At 40.6% G+C, this 22,511-nt stretch overlaps 1 protein-coding gene across 1 annotated transcript in view; it reads right to left on the reverse strand.

Annotated features, from left to right (window-relative positions):
• The window catches only part of YY1 (YY1 transcription factor), a 38,582-nt gene continuing 16,071 nt past the window's right edge, over positions 1-22,511 (reverse strand). The window contains exons 2-5 of the mRNA XM_037831889.1: positions 21,153-21,315; positions 7,816-7,876; positions 5,982-6,140; positions 1-5,216 (exon numbers count right to left, since the gene is read on the reverse strand). Coding sequence (XP_037687817.1) covers positions 5,034-5,216; positions 5,982-6,140; positions 7,816-7,876; positions 21,153-21,315 — 566 coding nt within the window. The 3' untranslated portion in view covers positions 1-5,033. The remainder of the gene's footprint in view (positions 5,217-5,981; positions 6,141-7,815; positions 7,877-21,152; positions 21,316-22,511) is intronic.

Below are 22,511 nucleotides of genomic sequence, written 5' to 3' on the forward strand. Positions count from 1 at the left end.
TTAAAAAGCTTAACATTATGCGTTTATTATATTTTATAGAGCCGTGTTACACATGCTTGGTGCTTCAAGCTGAGTTATTGTTAAATGTTTTTTTTGGATGCAAAGCCATCTGATGCTTGATGCAGATGCCTTAAATACTATAATATTTCTGCATCTATGACCTATGAGCTAGGGAAAAAACAAGGACAATTCCAGAAATGGCAAAGAACACTTAATAAAAAGATGTCCATGAGGCGCAACGCTCAAGTCCTCGAACCAGGCCCAACAGAAGTCACTAGAAAGTGAATCGAAATAGAACTGTTCTATCTGGTCTGCCCAGCCCGATCTGCGGGTAACAGAGCTCACAGCAGGGGTGGACAATGGCAAAGGAGGCTATCATTCGGTATTGATGCTCTTCACCCTCCATATCGTACCCCGACATCATGCAGCCCCCAAGCAGCGCAGCAAACAGAGCACAGCTGAGCAAACCACTTCCTCACTTCCCCTAGACACCCCAGCCCTGTTTCTTAGGGCGTCTGAGTGTCTTTCATTAATGAAAGTGGTCAATTTGAGTCAAATTTGTCACTAGGTAGGAGATCAGCCATTGTGCTTCAGATGAACGTGCTACACCACCCTCCTACTCTGCAGCCCCCAGAAAGCTGGCCGGAAACATTGGGGGGACCCAGCTTGGCCAGAGCTGTCCAAGGCAGCTCACGCCTTCTCGGACCCAGTTGATGGGAAGGAGTTTGATTTGCCTGATGACATTAACGCCATGTTAAGTCTCAATGTGCCCTTCCGGCTTCTGTAAGGGGAGTGGGTGAAGTGCATCACCAAGATGCTAGCTGCCCCTTCCCACCAAATCTAGTACCAGCCCCAGCCGAGAGACTCTCCAGCCCTGTGCAGCCACATCTCAGCGGCGGGCTGGGAGGCCTCAAGCTGCCTGCATGTCCACCCATGCACACCGAGGAGGGCAGCAAGCCCTCTCCTGCCCGATGCCGTTGGCCTCAAGGGTTTACACTCAAACCGTCCTCGGGTAACACTCTGCACAATCTGAGCAGCAACACGAGAGAACCCAAGGCCCAGGGTGAATTAGATCTCGCCAGCCACTCAGCCGAACTGAGGCCGAAGGCAAGGGCCCGCCCTCTGCTCTTGAAGAGCGAGCCGGGAAGCGCATGAGCAGAGCTGCAAGGTGCTCGGGAGCGTGGGCTTCCTCCCGCAAGTCCCCAGCACCTGACAGGCCTCACCTCTGAGGACATCCCTCACCTTCACCAATGCCAGTGGGAGCCAGACAAAGGGCCTTGCAGCCAGGGGGCTGCCCTCGAAGGCCAGGGATCCAAGTCAGCCCAGCAACAGGCCAAGAGCTGGCTTCAGCAGGCCACAGAGCAGCTGGAGGAAAGTCAAATCATTAGGTCGCGTCATCAAGTGGACGCCTGTTAGCAGCACTGGATCTCACCAGTGTTTTGACCCCTTGCTTTTGCTGGTGGTCAGATATCAAAGAAAGAAGACAGAAGGAACTTACGGAATTAAAGATTAACAAATGGATTCTGTAATCCACTCTGATCCCAAACTACACAGGAGTCAGAGAACACAGGAAATACATTATCGACTCTGTAACTGGGAGGTGGGGTTGGACTGGAATCAGGTTTCCAATTCAAAATCTTCTTTTAGGGACCCAGGCTTTCCTGTGCCACGGGCATGAACTCACTGCAACAGAGCTAAGTAAGCCAAGCAGACGCCAACACCCAACAAGGGTGCAGCGACAGGCCCGCTCAAGCCAGCACTCTTAAAGACTCAGGCAGAACATGGGTTTCTCTCATCTTCCTGCTGATTAAAAAGTGATTCTAGTTTGTAAAGAAATGAACTAGAACTTTGCTTGGAAACATTGGCAGGCATTGAGCATACTGTTCCATGAAAGGGTCTTACTTTAATTATGCAAGTTTAGCAAAATAAGCAACATTTAAAAGAACTTGTGCATGAACACCAGATAGGAATCAATTTCTAGTTAATTTTCTTCAAATCCTCAGGCTTGAGTTTAGGCAAAGCACACAAACACCATATGAAACCAACAGCATGGATTCAATGTCACCTTGGAAAATAAATGTCACTCTGGGGTGACTTCTTTATACAAATATTATGCTCCCCCCTGAACCCCACTACCAAAAAGGGGGAAAATAATAAGAAATTCAAAAATAGAAAACAACATCTTTGAAGTGTAAACTTATCCTCTGGAGTTTTTATATTACATATGCTAGAAACATGCATTTATTTCAGCTTAGATGTAAGAAAATATGTCTATCAGAATTACTTATAAATCAGATGACTCCTCAAGACAACTGACTCACTGTTGGAAACACCTTTTCAAGTTTTAGTAAATCATATCTATAGCAAAATTATAAACCTTTAACCACAAGCAAAATGGGCTGGAGTTGAACACAATGAGAACTACCTCTCTACTCTTTAAATTGTTGCTCATTTCTTAGTTTCCTACACTACTATAAATTGAGTGCACTAGGTCAATGAGGAACTTAACCCCAGATTCAACTCCTTACAGAAATTCACTCTGCAGACTGAGAGGAGACACGTGAACAGAGACAGAGTCAAGGGAAGTGAAGCTACTCCAGAGACAGAAAGGACAGAAATTACAGAAGAGAGCCCCCTTCCGAGGGACCAAGGCACACAGGAAGTGGGACCTCCCTCTGCACAGGAGCTTGGCGCCTGTGGTCAGTGCGTGGCCCTCAGACCGTTCCCGAGGGCTTCCCCACAGCACGGGTCTGCTCTGCTCTACTGGGAGCCCCTGGGCAGGAGTCCCAGGGACGGCACCCGAGCCAGGCTCCAGCGTGGCCCGATGCAGCTCCAGACCCAGAATCCAGCCACCAGGCCTTTGTGGCTTTCCAGCCCAGCTACGCTGGCACTACTTGACCTGACAGTGGGGAGGGAAGGAATGGACACCAAGACGACAGTCATCAGTGGAGGCCTTGGCCCTAGGTCTAGTCAAAAAGCTAGGTGTCAGCATCTGGGCACTCGGCCATGGAAGGAGCCTCCTCTGGGGGCTTACCTCTCTCCCGACTGCCAGATACAGCAAAGCCCAGCTGATCTAGAGAACAGCTAGGGTCTTCTGATTAAACTTAGTTCCATCAAACTACTCAGTGGATTACAATTTTTTACAGTCTCAAATTAAATGTCTCCTTTATGATTCAGAAGGCACTTCAAAACTCTGCAGAGCCACAGGGTCCCTGTTGTTAGAGCATCAATCCCCTGTACAGGGCTGATGGAGAAGCTGTAAGAGATCGGGCTAAATATCTTGGACCTGATGACGTCCTGCATGTTCTGTAAGTAAGTCTCTGATCTTATTAGCTAGTTGGTCATTTATCTTGCAGAGTCAAGCCTACAGCAGAGAAAGATGCAGAAAGACAAAAGTATGTTTGCATTTTAAGTAAATGGGATTTTGCAGAATCACAGCAGTTTATATAAAATATTCTCAGTGAGTCTGATATCTGACCAAGTAAAATTCAAAAATTTTAATTGTATATTTAAGAGGTCACATGTGAGAGGTAAAGTACTCATCGAGTACAACTTTCTAATAATCTAATCACCTTGACAATCTGCATCAGTAGCTGTTTGGAAGTATGAAATTAATTTACTGGCATTCAACTGCCTCATTTGCTAGCATTTAAGGCCTCCTCTAGATGGAGAAACAAAGGCTCTCAAACCAAAAAAAAACAAAAAAACAAATGCTTTCCTGTAAGACAAGCCGAAGTACCTGCTGGTGCTGCCTCTGAAGGCTGCGTGCGTAAGGGAAACGCCCAGTCTTCTCCTGCTTGCACCCCACTGCCAGTCAGCACCTTACCTGAGGACGCACACAGGCCACATCAAAACGGCTTCAGTCAAACATTTGCTGAGGGTGCTAAAATCAAATCCTATCACCAATCGGACTGGTTTGGGGGTACTCTGAGGTAGTTCCTTAACTCAGGGTGCCTGTTACCTACACTCTCTTTAGAATTCATAACATGTGGGAAGTATTAAGACATCCATGCATCGTTTAAATCACAAATCACTGTAACTGAGTACAAAAGAAAGGAAACTTGAGTTGCTTTATTTAGCTTCCAATTTCTGGGAGGCTCAAGAATTAGAATTATTCTGGACAAAAAAGAAAATAAGACTGTGCTTACAGATCTTTTTCTGCCATACTCTTTCTTCAGGATTGCTGTTTTATTGCTGCCCTTTCTGTTACATGGGATGTACACATCAGGTGTCAAAGGTACAACACATCTACAACTGAGCACCACTTTCTGTAACTGAACAGGCAAAGAAATTACACTGAACGTCAGCATCTGGCAGTATTTTTTGGGAAAAAAAAAGGTGACTAAAATGGGTTTAAATTGATTAACACTATTAAATCACATCTAATATTTGATACTACATGATTCAATACAGCTATACGGTACAATTATACAAAATGTGTTAACATCAAAGAATACAACCAAAATTAAGATAGCAAACAAAACCTATATAACTTTTTTTTTTTACAGGAAAATACTTTTGAAGTATGCATGTAACTGCCCATTCTTTTAAAGAAAATCTACTGCAAGCAAAGTTATCAACCTCCAGAAAAATCACACATAGCATTACTAAGCATATCCCCAAAAAGTGTACAATATGCACACTTGGAAAATACAAAATTAAAAAAATTGTAAGCAACAGGTGAGCTTCATATTTATAAGAATGTGAAAAGAAGTCCCATTTTTAGCACTGTTGTATAAAGAATTGTCTTTTGATGCGAAGTTCATGAATTGTCCTCCTGTTGGGACCACACTTTACAAAAACACCGTGTTTTTGAAACGAGATTACAGAGCAAGATAGAGCATCTTAGCAATGTCATCTTATTAAAGTTTTTTAATTTTTACTACTTTATCAAAACACGTCCCTTAGGTGTGTAGGATTAATTTTTAAAATTCTTTCCTAGAAATAATATACAAAGGAGAGGCATATTTATTCCCAATCACACTCCTGGAAGAAGCTTCCCGAGGGCGAGAAGAGTCTTCTCTCTCTTCTTTTCACTGGTTGTTTTTGGCCTTAGCATGTGTTAAGATGTGAGATTTCAGGTTAGTTGACTGGGCAAACTTCTTATTACAACCATCGAAGGGGCACACATAGGGCCTGTCTCCAGTATGGATTCGCACATGAGTGCGCAAATTGAAGTCCAGTGAAAACCGTTTCCCGCAGCCTTCGAACGTGCACTGTCAAGAAAGACCAGAGATCAGCCCACCTGGCAGCCGTGACCAGCCCCCAGGAGACTCGGGAGCAAGCTCACTGCTGGGCCTACTCATTTACCACACATTTTTTCCTCCCTACCCTGGGTGAACCTTCTAGATATATTTTAGGATCAATAGGCAGGGATCTCTAATTCTGCTTGCTGAACAACTCCTAAAACCCATGGATTGCCCTCATGAAATGCTTAACTATAACACAAGAGAAATACTTGGCAAAAAGGCAGGAATCTAGGTTTACTAGCTGGATTGCTAGTTTGTTCATTTATTTACAGGCTTCTGGAAATAAGGCAAAACATTACTTACATTTACTCTCCTACAATAAAACTTGAGGACTCCCCAGTTCATTAAACAGCAATTCAAAATGTCATTAACTACAAAAAATAAATTATTGCAACACCACGGTGAATGCACTAGAAATTTAGTTTTAGATTTGCTCGTGAGCAATAATGTTCTTCTCCTGATTACATAGTATACTCCATAAACACCTCGATACCTTTTGTATCCAGTAATATAAAGATTACATATGGGTAAATCAAGAGCTCCAAAAGCTTGGGGCAACCCTTCTAAATGATTAACTGGGACCCGATTTTAGTTACTCATTAAGGGAAAAAGCACATCCCCAAGAGCAACCAGACCCTGCCTCTCCAGGCTGGTGGTCCCGCGCCAGCCCACAGCCCATACCCAATGAGCTCTGGCCAGCGGGATGGTGCAGTGAAGGAGAACTGGCTCTACCTGAAAGGGTTTCTCTCCAGTATGAACCAGTTGATGTCGTTTTAGTTTTGAGCTCTCAACAAAGGCTTTGCCACATTCTGCACAGACGTGTACTCTGGGACCGTGGGTGTGCAGATGTTTTCTCATGGCAGAGTTATCCCTGAACATCTTTGTGCAGCCCTTAAAAGAGAGAGAAGCTTAGTGGTTCACACTGCAAACTGTTAGAAAGGATTCAACATGTCAAAGACATACCAGCCTTTACTGACATTAAAACATAGTAACCCCCTAGGCCCTAGCAGGCATATAGGCAGGGCCCCTCAGAGAGCTCCTTTACCTGATCAATCCCCCCATTTTAATTTTACTTTCACATTACACTGAATGTAAATGAACTATCTCAGACAAAAAAGCAGACAGTTGAAAAAGGCCTTGTCATTAATGAAAACCCCTTGTTTTTCAGACGAGGAAACTGTCTTTAAGTAGACTGCCCAAGGCCACACGACTGAACCCCACACCCTGGCTCCCAGCTACACACAACTACCTCACCAAATATGTTCCCCAAAACGAAGTAACAGAAGCACTGATAAATAAACGGAGTTAAAACGATGGTGGTCCACCACTACCTTTGGTGGGCCCCAAATTCTGTGCTGCAAGAATGGGCTGTCATGCTCCATCGCCTACTGTTCCCTCTTCTCTCTTTTGCCTCTTTCCCCTTCTTGACAGAGAAAGAAGCAAGAGGGTCTCCAAGGAATGGCAACTACAGAAGAAATTTATTTTGTGAGACACTAGGAAAAGGAAGAAGCCACAAACTGACTCCCGATGTGTGTGGACTGAGGCGGATGGCTATGTGGCGCTCAGAGAAGCATGTCCCTCAGCATTTCTTCTGCAGTTGTTGCCCGACAATGGAGTGGTGGTGGGGGGGGGGGTGAAAGACAGCATGGTAGAAGGACAGCACAAGTCAACCACTAGACAGCTTCACAGGCAAAAGGCAGAGGAAAGTCAGTTTTGTCACCTTGACCTCTAGGTTGATTTGCCATTTGGAAAACGGAATTTAAAAAAATTAATCACAAAGAAGCTGGCGATGACAGGCACTTAAAGCATAACTGTTCTCAAATGTTTGTTTATATTTTTGGCCCCAATGGAAATCATTTTACATTTCAAAATCTTTGCAGAGTCTTAAGAGATGATATCATAAAACTAAATTTATCCTCCTATCATTGATTTCTTTAAAAATTCTTTATTCTGCTCAAAATTTCTCCTCATCTGTTTCTCTGCATCTACATGATACTTTTTCTGTTAGTTCAACATCCAAGTTTGAAAACAGATTTTAATCATTACCTCAAAAATCCCTTTTCAGGCTCTCCTATTTTAAAGATTAACAACATTTGAAAACAGTTAAGTATCCCTCTAACAATATGCAATTAACAGGGCAGATGGAAAAACTGTGAAGGAAATTATGAAGCCTTCGTAGGCTTATTTTAGCAACATCCAAAATGATCTCCAGGTTTCAATTATGAGCCTCAGATCTCACAAAGGTCCACAGGAAAGACAGCCCAATGTTTTAAGATTGAGTTACTAATAATCCAGAAAGAAATAAAATCTTAACATACTATATTTGATATATAGTAATAAAAACATTCGCACCCTAGCGTAACCTCATTTACTACTATTTAAATTTAAGTGGCTTTACCGAACAACAAAAATTAATCACAAAATAGTCTCTTGAATTTAGAGATAAAAGATTATAGTTCCTCACTTTATCTCAACCATGAAGATGGAAATAAAAATGCAAATTTCTTATAAGCATGATAAAATTTCATAACGGTTTAATGCACACTTTCCCCCTAGCATTACTTACTTTATGAGGGCAAGCTATTGTTCTTGGAGCATCATCTTCTTTAATTTTTCTTGGCTTCATTCTTACCAAAAAAAAAAAAAGAGAGAGAGAGAGACAGAGAGATTTGTAGGGGTGGGTAGACTTAACTGGCATAAATCATATAGTCCCTAAAACGTTTTCCTTGTAAGTATAAAAGCTAGGGTTATATAAAATATTTCCACAAAGGGGGAGGGATGAGATAGCTAACAATCACTGAGTATCTACAACTGTGAATTACTATTCCCATTTTACACATAAGGACACGGAATCTCAGAGTGGTTGAGCTGTTTGTCTATGTTCTCATAGCTAATAAAGTCAGTGCGGCTCTGAATGGCACTTTGCTCCATGTGATTTAAACACATGCTCTTTCCTCCAAATCCTATAAAAAATACAAAAGATCAACAGCTCAGACAACTAAAGACTGTTTGGGAACCAGACAAGGTATCCAAAACTAGCTGCTACAATAATAAAGGCGCCTTCTAAGAAGGAAGTAAAGGATAAAATACAAACCCCTACATAATTGTTTAAAAGACTGAAACAACAGGAGTCCAAAAATGGGTCCATGTCACACTGACAGGAAATGATCTCTATTTAAAACATATCTTAAGAATACAAGGTAGAACAGTTGCCTTTTGAACAGGGAATTAATTACATACATACAAGTATAAAATACCTCTAGCAGGAAACACAAGAAACTAACACTGGCTACCTTTGGGGAGGAGCCCCTAGAGACTGGTGGAGAGGTGGGTCTGTGCCACCTCCCCCTTCTTACTGTTTAATTTTATAATATATTACTTTTGGCGGGGGGGTGGGGTAGAGTTTTTAAAAAATTAAGAGCATTTATTTTACAAGACATATATTTCTAGATATGGGGTGGAGGCCCAGAAGTTCACACATGTAACAAGAGTCCTGGTGACGTGGGTACAGACAGACAGAGCCACGTTTGGAATTACTGTCCAGAGAGCTTGCTGATTTGTGACTTACCTACCTGCCATTTCCACTGAACCAACCTTTGGTATTTTGGTAAAATTTTTCTTTCCAAATACTCCCTACAGATCTGTGTGTGATAGAAGGGGCGAGAAGTTAAGAGTTCCTAGAAAAACTAGAAAAAAAGATTTTAATCTCACAGAGACTCTCTTATTTTCCCCTTAGTTTTGCCATTTCACTCTAAGCAGGGCTCATATTTGTTAAATAACTAAATGAGTGATTCCTTAACAGTAAAGGTTAACTTATCACCACCCTTTTATTACAAAACATTATTTCTGTCATCTTTAAGTTAGCAAAGGCACTAAAACTACCCTTTTTCTTCATCCTTGATCTGGAAAAAGGATTACTTGATGATTCTTATTTTATAAAACCCGAACTCACTATAACTAGTTAAACTGTCCACCCCCTGGAGCAGTATAGGTCAAGTAACAGACCTGCTTATCTCAGTGGCGTTTGCTCAAGATTGTACAACATTATCTTCTATTTCAATTCTATGGGAATATTTTTAGTCTGGTATCTCTGCCACCACCAATGTTATGTCTTGTAATTGGAGTGTTACCACCCATTTAGCAAATATTTCCTAAGTGCCTATTGTGCACAGGATTCTGAAGTAGCCTTTTTCAACTTAAATACCAACATAACCTCAGGTTTTGGTCTCAGTTCACCAAGCTAGGTAGGACAAAAAATTTGGTGCCACTACGCCACCTGGAGGTTGAATCAGAGTTTGAAAAACAATACTAATTCACACCAAAGGTTTCCATTCCACTCAAATATTAACTACACACACACACACACACACACACACACACACACACACACACACACACAATCAAGTTTTAATCTCAATTAAGAATATTTATTGTTTTTAAGAGTCCATTGAAATGTTCTATGTCTTGATTGTGGAGAACGGACGTATTGGTAAAAGAGGGTGAATTTTACCGTATACAAACTACATCTAAATAAACCTGACCAAAAAAACAAGGCCAGTAGGCTGACACAGCCCCTTCCCATGCACCACCCTTCCTGGGGCTGCAATGGGGGTGGGGAGTCAGTGGCAATTAGGTGCCTGTGCCAGGAGGATAAGTGTGGCACAGTTACCCAGAAGAAAGATTCTTTTTTCCCATCAATGTTCTTATACACTGTTAATTACAGTCTGTAATTCACATTAGGATTCACTCTTTTGTTGTGCAGTTCTATGCGTTTTAACAATGGTATTTTTCTTAAAATGTCCTTTTCTAAATGTGCTAATATTTAGAAATATAATTAATTTTATATATTGATTTTGAAAGGGAACGGTCTTCTTTTCTCAGACTAAAAGAATGAGAATGTAAAATGCATTTGGACAAATCCTCCTTGGCATTCAAGGAGGAAACAAAGTTTAATTCCTTCTTCACTACAGAACAAAAATGTGGTAATAAACGTTGGTACATTTTATTTGCATTTGAATGCAAATACTGGAAAAAGCTGTTTTCCAAAAGATGTATACTCAGTGCTCCGTTTTGTGAATAAACACTAAATCACATGCTACTATGTAGAGTAACTTCTGGACCCTCCCAAACTATTCAGAAGTAACCGAGATTTGAGCTCTTCCATCAACTGTGATACTTGACAAGATCTTATGAAGCCAGAGACACATAGAACAGCAGAGGCATAAAGAAGCAGACACTACAGGACGTTATCTCAGTGCTGACTTTTACCGGCTGCATGACCTTGAGCAAATTAACTCTCCAGCCCCAGTTTTCTCTATGAAAAGGTATGTTGCCTGCTTTAAGGATGTGAGGATTAAAAGAGATGACGTCTGCCAAGCACTTGGGAAATGATAGCTATCTCATCATCGGCTATGTGTTAAATGGGCCCCGCTAAAAACAAGTTCACTCCTAAAATGTTACACCAGTTGTGCTTAACAATCTGGAAGGTCCTGATCCATCAACCTCGCATCCCCTCAACTAAAGGACTGACAGTTGGAGAAAGAATGGCACAAATAAAACAGAAAGGATCACATACAATAGAAGAGCTGAGTCCCCAACAACAGAAGTTTCCTGTTCAAATAAAAATGTAGAATACCCTCCCTGTGACATGACTGCTGGTTTTATAACATCTCATTCTGGCATATGTGGAAGGAACAACGTTGTAAAGGCTGGACTCCAGGACCCAAAACTGCAGAACTTCCTGGCATCATTCCACAGGACACTGTGTAAGCCAAAAGTTCCAATTAGTAAGTTAAATCTGCCAACATCCCTAAAGCTGAGATGAAACATTTTTGTAGTGGTTCTTTAATGAAAATAAGTCTTATCTCTGCAAAAATGGTCCAATTAGTTTACTTCTTGCCCAGAACTGCCAATTTTGACCTGCACTGGTGGGACCTAAGGGACAGAAGTTCCTATGCAATAGAGCAACCACTAGAAAGCATAAATCACCTCCCTTCTTTGTACAAAGAATAATGTTGCCTTAGACAAATGAGACAGTTTGTAAAGACCAAAAACTGTAAAGAATAGACAGTGTATGCTCATGGGATGACACTGCCGAGTTCTAAGGTACTTTCACCTCCACTATCAACATTTCATCTTTATATTAAGCCTAAGAAAGTCAGAGAAACAAAAATGAGTGGATAGTGAACAAAAAAATTAACCAATTTGGGATTCACTTAATTAAAATAAGACCACACATTATCTTTATCATTTTAGACCAAAGGTTTGTTTTCAAAGGGCTAACTTTAGTTGACATAAATCAACATAAAGACTGTTGATTTAATCAGAAAATAGAATTCTCTGGTTTTAAAAAATTTTTATTATGGTTACAGATATACAACACAACATTTCCCATTTTAATTTTAACCCCTTTCAAGTATTCAATTCAGTGTTGTTAATTACATTCACAATGCTATTCAGCCATCACCACCATCCATTACCCCCACAAAGCTGATAACTTTATTAAAGAGACATTTCAGGAAAGAACAAAGTCATCCATAGTCGTACCTCCCCAATACCAAGACGTCAAATCAAGTCACCCACATGCACATGTAACTGATATACGAAGCAGTGTAAACTCAGTGCAGCAGGAGCCTGAAATGGTCCATACTTTTGGTCAGGATCAAGTTCAATCTAGCACCTCATCACCCCACTACGCAAAGGAGGGAAAAGCAGGTCATACTCCACCTTACATATGCCAACAGTTCAGAATTCTAGTGTTGTTCATGAATCACCGAGTAGACGGGGCTGTGAGGAGGGAGTATGGCGGGCAGGGTGGTGGTGACCGTACGAACAGCAGAACAAGAGCTGCGGATTTTAATAAGCTTTGAAGATGTGGTCTGGCCCCTCCATGGTTTGAAACTTGGTGCCTCTCTGTTTTCAGCTTTCAGAGTCCTAGTTAACAATTCTGGGGCCTCAGGAAAATTCTACTCAACAGTTACACACATTCTCAAAATGTAAAGACCTAATAAAACAGAGCACTTCCAAGCTCAAATATCTCTTGCCAACAGCCCCATCCAATTAAGAGACTGGTTTAGGTGACCAAGAGCTTCTTCTCAAGAGATCCATGTAGAATGGGGATGAGAGTGAGCCCAGTCCTCAACCCACCTCACAATGCCCAAACCCTAGGCCTGGATTTTTTTTTACATTGTAAAATTTAGGAGAGGAGCAACCATTCATTCTATTTTGTATACAAAATGAAATCGTTAACAGGTTGAGTATAAAAGAAAAAAAGGAACACTTATTTACATTATATTATAATTTCTCTTATGATTATGAGCCGGGTTTAACCAAGTTGTTCCTCCTTCTTCTGGCCTCTTAGGCATTCTACCCACTATAGAATGAAACAGACTTGTAAATACAACATAAAATGAATCCTTGGGTGTCTAAAATTGTCATCAAACTGCCCTGACATTTGTCTGACAGATTTGCTGAGTGAAGAATTCTATGTTACAGTAACTTTTTTTTTTCCTTTATAGCCTGATGAGCACAGTTCCATCACAGCCTTCATTAGCTCTCAACTGAACTCTTCTACTTCCTGGTTTTATCTGCACCAATCCAGCTTGGATACACGTGAAAAGTAATTCTCTCAAATTAAAGCTCTGATCCTGTAGCCCCCTTCTATATAGCTCAAAAAACCTCTCAAACTGCCCAACGCCTGCTAAATAAAGTCCACATATCTTGGCCCAGTATACAGAGGCCTTAATGGTCTGGCTTCAATTTACCTAAACTCCACTGATTTCTGTATAAGTAACTCAATTTCCAGCCAAACCTGATTCCTTATTGTTTCCTGAATATGTACCATACACTATACACTTCAAATATATTTTTCTGCTGTGTTCATTCAGGTGGGCTCCACTGCCCTCCCCCCACACCATCTCTACCTACCAAAACTCTAGTTTTTCAAAGTGCAAATCATATGTCACCTCCTCTACAAAGCTTTCCTGGATTTCTCTGTTCCATCTATATCCCTGGGATAGCATTTTGCATCCTCAATAAATTCTGAGGCAATCAGGAAAGTTGATGAACTTCAAGAACATCTGACAACATTAAATGATGGCACAGTACTTGGCTCAATCTGTCCAAAACTCTAGCCTCACTGCTGACTATATACCCTACAGATACAGTTTTTTTTCCCCCCTTGGGAGGGAGAGATTAATATTTGATACACATAATCATATTTGAAACATGGATGGCAATAAAATCTGAAAAAAGTCACTAACAAAAGGATAGAGCCTTGATTTTCTTGCTAAGCAATGATAAGCTAAAAATAAAGTACATATTCCCTATAGCTATAGTTTCACTGAAGTAAAGAAGAAAAGGGTGGTTCCTTTTTATTAAAATGTAATTGGCACAACAAAGCTCCTAGAGCTAATAATAAATAAATTCAGTAAAGTGGTGGGGTACAATATCAATACCCCCAAATCAGTAGTGTACAGTAGTCTTCTATACACTAGCAATGAATAACCAGAAGAAGAAATCAAGAAAAAAAATTTACAATAGTAACTAAAATAATCAATTATCTAGGAATAAATCAAACAAGGATATAAAGGAATGGTGCACAGAAAACTACAAAACATTGCTAAAAGAAATCAAAGATGACCTAAATAAACTGTGTTCATAGATTAGAAGACTGAATATTGCTAAGAGGTCAATTCTACCCAAAGCAACTTACCTGTTCAACACAATCTGAATCAAAATTCCAAAAACTTCTTTGCAGAAAAACAGAAAAGCCAATCATCAAATTTATATGAAAGGATAAGGGACCCCAAATAGCCAATGCTAAAAGAAGAATGGAGCTGAGGACCCACACTTCCCTTCTGTAAAACTATTATAAAGCCACAGTAACCAAAGCAGCACGGTACTGACACAAGGACAGACATATAGACCAAGAGAATCAAATTCAGAGCTCAGAAATCAAACCTCACACTTATGGCCAACTGATTTTTGATAACAGAGCGAAGACCACTCAATGGGGAAAGAACAGTCTCTTCCACAAATGGTGCTGGAAAAACGGGACCTCCATATGCAAAAGAATGAAGGTGGACCCCTACCTTACACCACATACAAAAACCAACTCAAAATGGACCAAATATCTAAATATAAGAGCTAGCACTATAAAATGCCTAGAAGAAAGCATAAGGAGGCATCTTCAGGACCCTGCATTAGGCAATGGTTTCTTAGACTTACTCCCAAAGCACAAGCAACAAAGAAAAAGTAGAAAAATGGGACCTCCTGATATTTAAAAACATCTGTACCACAAAGGACTTTTTCATGAAAGTGAAATGACAACCTACATGACAGGAGAAAATATTTGGAAATCACACATCCGATAAGTGCTCAATTTTTCAGAATACATAAAGAAATCTTTCACCTCAACAACAAAAAGACAAAGAGTCCAATTTAAAACACCCACCAGAAGGGCTACTATTTAAAAAAAAAACTAACAAAAAAAACCAACCAACAAACAAAAAAGAAATTGCCAAGTGTTGGAAAGGATGTGGAGAAACAGAAACACCCATTCATTGCTGGTAGAAATGTAAAATAATGGTGCAGCCACGATGGAAGAGAGTTTGGTGGTTCCCCAGAAAGTTAAGTATAGAACTACCATATGAACCGGCAATCCTACTTCAAGGTATAGACCCAAAAGAATTAAAAACAGGGACCTGAACAGATACTTGCATAATGACGCTCAAAGTGACATTATTCACAACTTCCAAAAGATGAAAGGAACCCAAGTGTCCACTAACTGATGAATGGATTAACAAAATGTGATATGTATGTACAAAAGAGTATTATTCAGCAACCAAAAGAAATAAAGTCCTGATACATGTGACAACATGGATGATCCTTGAAGACATCATGCTGAATGAAGTAAGCCAGATGTAAAAGATCAGATGTTGTATGATCTCACTGATATGAAATAATGAGAATAAGCAAATCCACAGAGTTAGAATTTACAATACAGGGTGTGATGGTTTGGAGGCTTTATGGGCCCCATAAAATTAGTTCTTAAAGCTAATCCATTCCTGTGGGTGTAGACCTATTGTGGGTGGCAACTTTTGATGAGGTTATTTCAGTTGAAATGTGCCCCAGGCAGGTCTTAATCCTCTTACTGGAGTCCTTTATAAACAGAGATGAATCCTGGAGCAACACACAGAGAGAAAGCCACAGAAACAGAGAGAGGAAGCCACTAAAGCCAGAAGCTGGAAGCCAAGGAAACCTGGAAGAGAAGGGAGAGACCCAAAGACACTGCCATGTGCCTTGCCACTGAACAGAGGAGTCCAGGATCACTGACAGCCTGTTTTCGGGAAGAAGGTATCCTCTCTTGATGATGCCTTGATTTGGATAATTTTCAGTCTCAGAACTGTAGGCTTGTAAGCGAAGGAATCACCATTGTTAAAAGCTAGCCCATTTCTGCTATATTGCATTTTAGCAGCCTAGCAGGCCAAAGCACAGAGGACAGGGTAAGGGTAGGGAATAGGGAGTTAAGGCTTAAAATGTGTAAGTCTCTATTTGGGATGATGGAAAAGATCTGATTATGGATGATGGTGATTGTGGCACAACATTGTGAACATAACTAATAGTACTAAATTATATATTTATAATGTGGTTAAGAGGGGAAATTTTAGGTGGTATATATGATAATAGTATAAAAATTAAGAAAAAAAAAATCCATGGACCTGCACAACAAACACTGAACCCTAAGTTAAATCATGGACTAAAATTAATAGTACAATTATAAAAATGTGCTTTCATCAATTGTAATAAATGAACAACACCAATACAGTGTTAACAGGGTAGCATGTGGGAATCTTATGTTTTATGCATGATTGTTCTGTAAACCCACAACCTCTTAAAAAAAAAAAAAGCTGAACCAACTGCACATGTGCTTTTCTTGAAGATAACTGTTCTACTTCAGTATGTAGAACAAGTGTTTTATATTCTTATTTTGTCACCTAGAATATTAAACAGACATGCAATCAAGAGTTGAGAATGAATAAACTGCTGGTCTAGAACTCAGAACGACCACCAGAAAAAGCCCTTGAATGTTGTTTAACTACAGGAGAAGCGTTACACATGGGGGTTATAGTTGTTACCACACACTGACATAATCCTATAATCTGCTGGTAAACCTTTCTGTAAATTTTGGGTGGGGGTGGGCGGGGCACAACCTCAATTGGTTCAGGTCCCACCTCATTGAGATGGCAGAATGAGAAGATGCAAGGCGTCACCTGTGACCAAAGCTTTGAACAACCATCAAGAACTGGCAAAACCTCTTCCTCAAAGCTCCAGAGAATAGTTAAAGGACTACAGTAACAGGGCAAGCGTCAAATCAAGAAAAAGGCTACTTAAAAGCAGCAGGCTCTCGTGGTGCCCTGGTTGCGCCCCTTGTCACCTCTCACCAGTTTGTAACAGAGCCAGCCCATACTCCCAATGCGGGTAACTCAGTCCTGGTGGCGGCAGACGAGCCATCAGACACATACTGGGAGCACGCATGTCTGGCCCACTATGTCCAGTGGTAGCCCAAAGGCCTCGCCATCCCAGAACTTGCCTTGCATGTAGAAGGCAGTTCAAAGAACTCTCCTCTCCTACAGAGCACTGCAGGAGAGAAGTTACACGGTGCCCAGGCCAAGGGACTGCTGGCCATAGAATATGAGTGCAGTGCCCAAGACTGCGAGGAACCTGTTACTTATGCAAGAGGGGCCATTTGAAACTGTGTGAACAAGGGAATTCCTAGGGCCATATGTGCATGTCCAAGACAGGAGGAGGCACAGAAAGTATCATGGAGGCCCCTGTGCTTTGGCCTGGAGCTATTCTCTGATCTCATTTTATTGATAAACTCTGAAGGAGAATACTCCCACAGGTCAATCTGCAAAGACTGGGAAAGCTCTCAGGCTTTTCTTTTTTTCTTTCTTTTTTTTTTTTTTGGTTAGCTCCTGGCATTCCAGGAGAACTGTCATGATAACACTAGCTGGATATAAGCCTAAGGAACAAATGCCTCAGAGTCTAAATTCCAGTACCAGCACATTACAAAACATACAAAGAAACAGGAAGCAATGGACTGGGCAAACAAAAAGATTAAAGTATTAAAAACTATCAATGAGAAGGACCAGGCCTGGGACATACCAGACAAAGACTTAAAAAACGGTCCTAACTCAACAGCATTAGCTATTAGGGAAATGCAAATCAAAACCACAACGAGATACCATTTCACACTCATCAGAATGGCTACTATTGAAAAAAGAAAAGGAAAACTACAAGCGTGGGAGATGGTTTGGAGGAAAAGGAACACACACTCATTGCTGGTGAGAATGGAAAATGGGGTAGCTGCTGTGGTTAAGTTTAGGATTATCACATGACCCAGCAATCCGACATCTAGGAATATATCCAGAAGACCTGAAAGCAGGACTCAAACAGATCTTTGTACACCAATGTTCAAAGCAGCATTAATCACAATTGCCAAAAAATGGAAGCAACCCAAGTGCCCACTAACCAATAAATGGATAAATAAAATGTTGTGTATATACACAATGGAACATTATTCAGCCCCTAAAAAGGAGTGACCTTCTGATACATGTGACAACATGGTTGAAACCTGAAGACGTCATGTTGACAAAATAAGCCAGATACAAAAGGACAGATATTCTATGATATCACTGATATGGAATAATTAGAATAAACAAATTCAAAGAGTCAGAAGTTAGAATAGTTTCTGTTTGGATTGATGGAAAAGTTTTGGTAATGGATAGTCACTGCAGGTTTTTTGTTACTAGAATAAAAATTAAAAAGAAAAACAAAAAAACCTAGGACTATACAACACAGTGAACCATATTGTAAATGATGAAGTATAGTTAATAGTATGACTATAAAGATATTCTTTCCTGAATTGTAACAAATGTACCATACTAATGCAAGGTGTCAACAATAGGGTGGTATATGGGGACTCTGTATTTTAAGTATGACTTTCTGTAAACCTTCAATGTCTCTGGGAGGTGGGGGAAAAGGCCCTAAATATGCTCAAAGAGCTAAAGGAAAATATGGACCAAAAAACTAAAGGATACCAGGAAAAAAACAGATAAACACAAAGAGACTATTAACAGATGGAAATTATAAAAAAGAACCTAACAGTGCTGAAGGACCAAAGTAACAGGAATTAAAAATTCCCTAGAGGGTTTCAAAAGCAGACAGGATGTGGCCGAAGAAAGAATCAGTGAACCTGAAGATAGGACAAGTGAAATCATCCAGTCAGAGGAGCAGAAAGAATGAAGAAAAGTGAACAGAGACTGAGGAACCCATGACACCATCCCAGCATACCAATATTCTGAGTCCTAGAGGGAGAAGAAAGAGCAAAAGAGGAGGAGATAATACTCATGGAAATAATAGCTGAATACTTCCCAAATTTAACAGAAGACATGACTGCACATCCGAAAAGTTCAACAAACTCCAAACAGGATAAACCCAAAGTGATCCCTAGTGTCCCATATTATAATCAAAACACCAAATGCCAAAGGTAAGAGAGAGAGCTCTGACCGATGCATGAGGGAAGTAACACGTCATGTACAAGGGAGCCTCATTAAGATTAAGTGCCAGTTTCTCATCAAAATCCATGGAGGCAAGGAGGCAGTAGGATGACTTATTGAAGTGCTGAAAGCTAAGACTGCCAACCAAAAATTCTACATCCAGCAAAACTGCCTTTCAAAAATGAGGGAGGTGAAGACATTCCCAGAGAAGCACCAGCACCACTAGCCCACCCCATAACAAGAGATGCTCAAGAGAGTCCTGCGGGTTGGAAGGAAAGGAGAACAGAAAACAAACCGAAGCCACATGAAGAAATAAAGATCTCCAGGGAGGGTAGCAACATGGGTAAATATATATGCCAGTACTATTGCATTTTGGTTTGTAACTCCATTTTTTACTTCCTACAGGAGCTAAAAGGCAAATAAATAAAATGCAATGATAAATAAGTTTTGAACTCATAAACACAATTTGTGACAAGAACTATATAAAGGTGGGGGGTCGGAGGGGTATAAGAACATAGTTTGTGTATACTATTGAATTTAAGTTGGTATCAAAGCAAATGAGGTTGCTATAGATGCAGGATGCTAAAGTTAAGCCACATGGCAATTACGAAGAAAATACTGGAAAATACGCAAACTCATAGAGATAGTATAGGTTGCCAGGGGTGGGGGTAGAGGAAATGGGGAGTTAATGCATGATGGGCATAGGGTTTTTCTTGGGAAGTATGCCAGTTTGAATATATTGTGTCCCCCAAACGCCATTATCTTTGATGTAATCTTGTGTGGGCAGACATTATCAGTGTTGATTAGATTCCTTTGAGTGTTTCTTTGGAGATGCGCCCCACCCAGCTGTGGGTGATGACTGATTAGATATTTCCATGGAGGCGTGCCCCACCATTCAGGGTGGGCCTTGATCAGTGGAGCCATGTAAATGAGCTGACAGGCAAAGGGAACTCAATGCAGCTGTGAATGATGTTTTGAAGAGTAGCTACAGCCAAGAGGGACACTTTGAAGAAAGCACAGGAGCTGCAGATGAGAGACAGAGCATGAAGATGGCCGTTGAAAGCAGACTCTTGCTCCGGAGAAGCTGAGAGAGAACAAATATCCCAAGTGCAACTAAGAGACATTTTTGAGGAACTGCAGCCTAGAGAGAACGTCCTGGGAGAAAGCCATTTTGAACCAGAACTTTGGAGCAGACGCCAGCCAGGTGCCTTCCCAGCTAACAGAGGTTTTTTCCAGACTCCATTGGCCATCTTCCAGTGAAGGCACCTGATTGCTGATGTGTTACCCTGGATGCTTTATGGCCTTAAGATTGTAACTGTGTAACCAAATAAACCCCCTTTCATTTCTGGTGTTTTGCATTCCGGCAGCATTAGCAAACTATAACAGGAAGATAGGAAAAAAAATTTGAATGCCAACTATAACCTTGATATCAAGGTTAAAGTTCTTGAACTTGATAAATGCACTTAAGTTGGTTACATATGTGAAGATCCTTGTTCTTAGGAACTGGACATGGCAATGTTAAGTGTTCAGGAAGCATGCTGTGAGCAACCTACCCTCAAGTGTTCAAAGGAAGGACTGGTAAGACAGACAGATGGATAGATACTGGGAAACGTGGTAAAATGTCAAAATTGGTAGATCTGCGTGTCTGAAGGAGTGGGGGTATGTTGGAGTTTTCTGTATGGGGAATTACTTTTGTAACTCTGCTATAAGTTTGAAAGGATTTCCAAATATAAAGTTAAAAAAAAAAAGGTCACCTTGAACAGTCACAGGGGTCTCAGCCATAAATATTTGCTCTCTTCCGGTTACGCCAGCTTTAATTAACAAAACACTGGGAGCTTAAGTGATGACAGGCTGAAATATGAACTGATGCAATCCTTTCCTATGGTCAGTGGGAGGGTCTAGTATAGACCCAGGTCTGCAGCAGCTCAGTCCAGTACCACACATTTAAAATGTATACAAAGAGGCCAGGAGGTGCTGTGAGGATGTCCAACACAAAACAAATTATTTGCAAATGCAAGGTATTAGTAATAGGGTGGTATATGGGAATCCTGTATTTTATGCATGATAAATTTTTTTTAAAACTTGCAATTTTATTATTTACTCACCAGCAATGCTGGTTGGAATTAGAGCGTATTTGCTCAGCTTATTGTCTGCAAAGGTCTAAATGTTGCCACTCACATTAACAACAGTTGATACTAAAAATAAAACTATTTTTGTTTCCAGAAGTTTCCCTAGAGAAAAAATACAAACCATCCATGTGACTCAAGCACAAACAACACCGCTGGCCAAAACTCCAGTATTTTCTACAATTAAAAGAAAAAGAAAAGTTTTTATAACTTACCTGGCAAATTCTGCCAGTTGCTTGGGATCTGAGAGGTCTATGCCAGGTATCCCTCCAGGAGGAAGTTTCTTTCCTGTCATGTACTCTGAATAATCAGGAGGCGAGTTCTCTCCAATGATCTGTTCTTCAACCACTGTCTCATGGTCAATATCTTTTTTTTCATCTGAAACACGTCATGAGATTGATTATCTTAGCTGAGTAAAAATGTACACGGGGGCAAATACATTTTAAAAACCATAAAAACTGCTTTCATCAACAGCTGCTTAAACGGATGATTTATAGCTCCTCCCTCAATTTCTTTACTATCCACTCTACCTCCTTCATCTCCTGAAATCCCAGTTTTTGCTTGAAGGTCACCAAATCCAGTAGCATTTTATATTATTAGTTTACCATTAGTGTCCTCAACACTGCAACTTCCTGGTTCTCTTCCCAATTCTCTATTGGCTTATTTTCAGCTTTCTTTGCTTCTCCTCCTGCCACTTCTCACAGTTCTATTTTTTATCCACTATACACCCTTCCTGTTAACAATCAACTCTGTAACACTGACTCCAACCTAATTTTATAGCCTCCCCTCTCAGCTAGCCTCCTGCCTACCCCTCCTCAGTCTCCTAGTCTTTGCTGTTCTCTCCTCACTCACTGCACCAGCTCTAGTCTACAGCCCCCTAGAGTTCCTCCAATGTACCAAGGCCCACCTATCCTAACCTCACGCCCTTTACTCATGCAATTTCCACTGGCTAGTTTGCAGTCTTAGCTGTGTGATTTGTTAGTCTCTCCCACTAGACTATAAGCTCCACAAGGGCAAGGGTGTTTGTCAGTTTTGAACCCCCATGAATCCCCAGAGGCTTGTTCAAAGTCTACACATAGTTGGCTCTCAATAAAAACCTTTTTAAAGAATTTAGAACATTTCTATTCGCATATCTTCTTACTGTCATCTCAAATCCAGCAGTTAAAAATTAAAAAAAAAAAAAAAAAAAAAGCAATAGTGGCCTCATTTAATTAATCTCTTATACCCCAGACATCAAATCATATCCAATCACTGTTAAAAGGCAACCTCCCTTAGTTCCACTGCCATCAACTTAGCTCTTATCATTATTATCTCAAACCTGGTTTATTAAATGGTCTTCACAATTCTGTTCTCTACCCTACTGGTACTGTAAAGGATGAACTGCTCCAGAAAATAATTTCATCCAGGGTACAGATCCTTCAACTGCAATATAAATTACTTCAACTTTACTGCTTCTCATCAGCTCCCTCTAAATCCAACCTACCCTTCAGTCTAGCTCAAGGGCTCTAAGCACTCTCAACTCTATCACCCCAGCCTCAGATATTTACCTTTTCTTGAATTCCTAGATTATTTCA

Source organism: Choloepus didactylus, chromosome 4, assembly GCF_015220235.1.
Source record: "Choloepus didactylus isolate mChoDid1 chromosome 4, mChoDid1.pri, whole genome shotgun sequence".
Classification (NCBI taxonomy): Eukaryota; Metazoa; Chordata; class Mammalia; order Pilosa; family Megalonychidae; genus Choloepus; species Choloepus didactylus.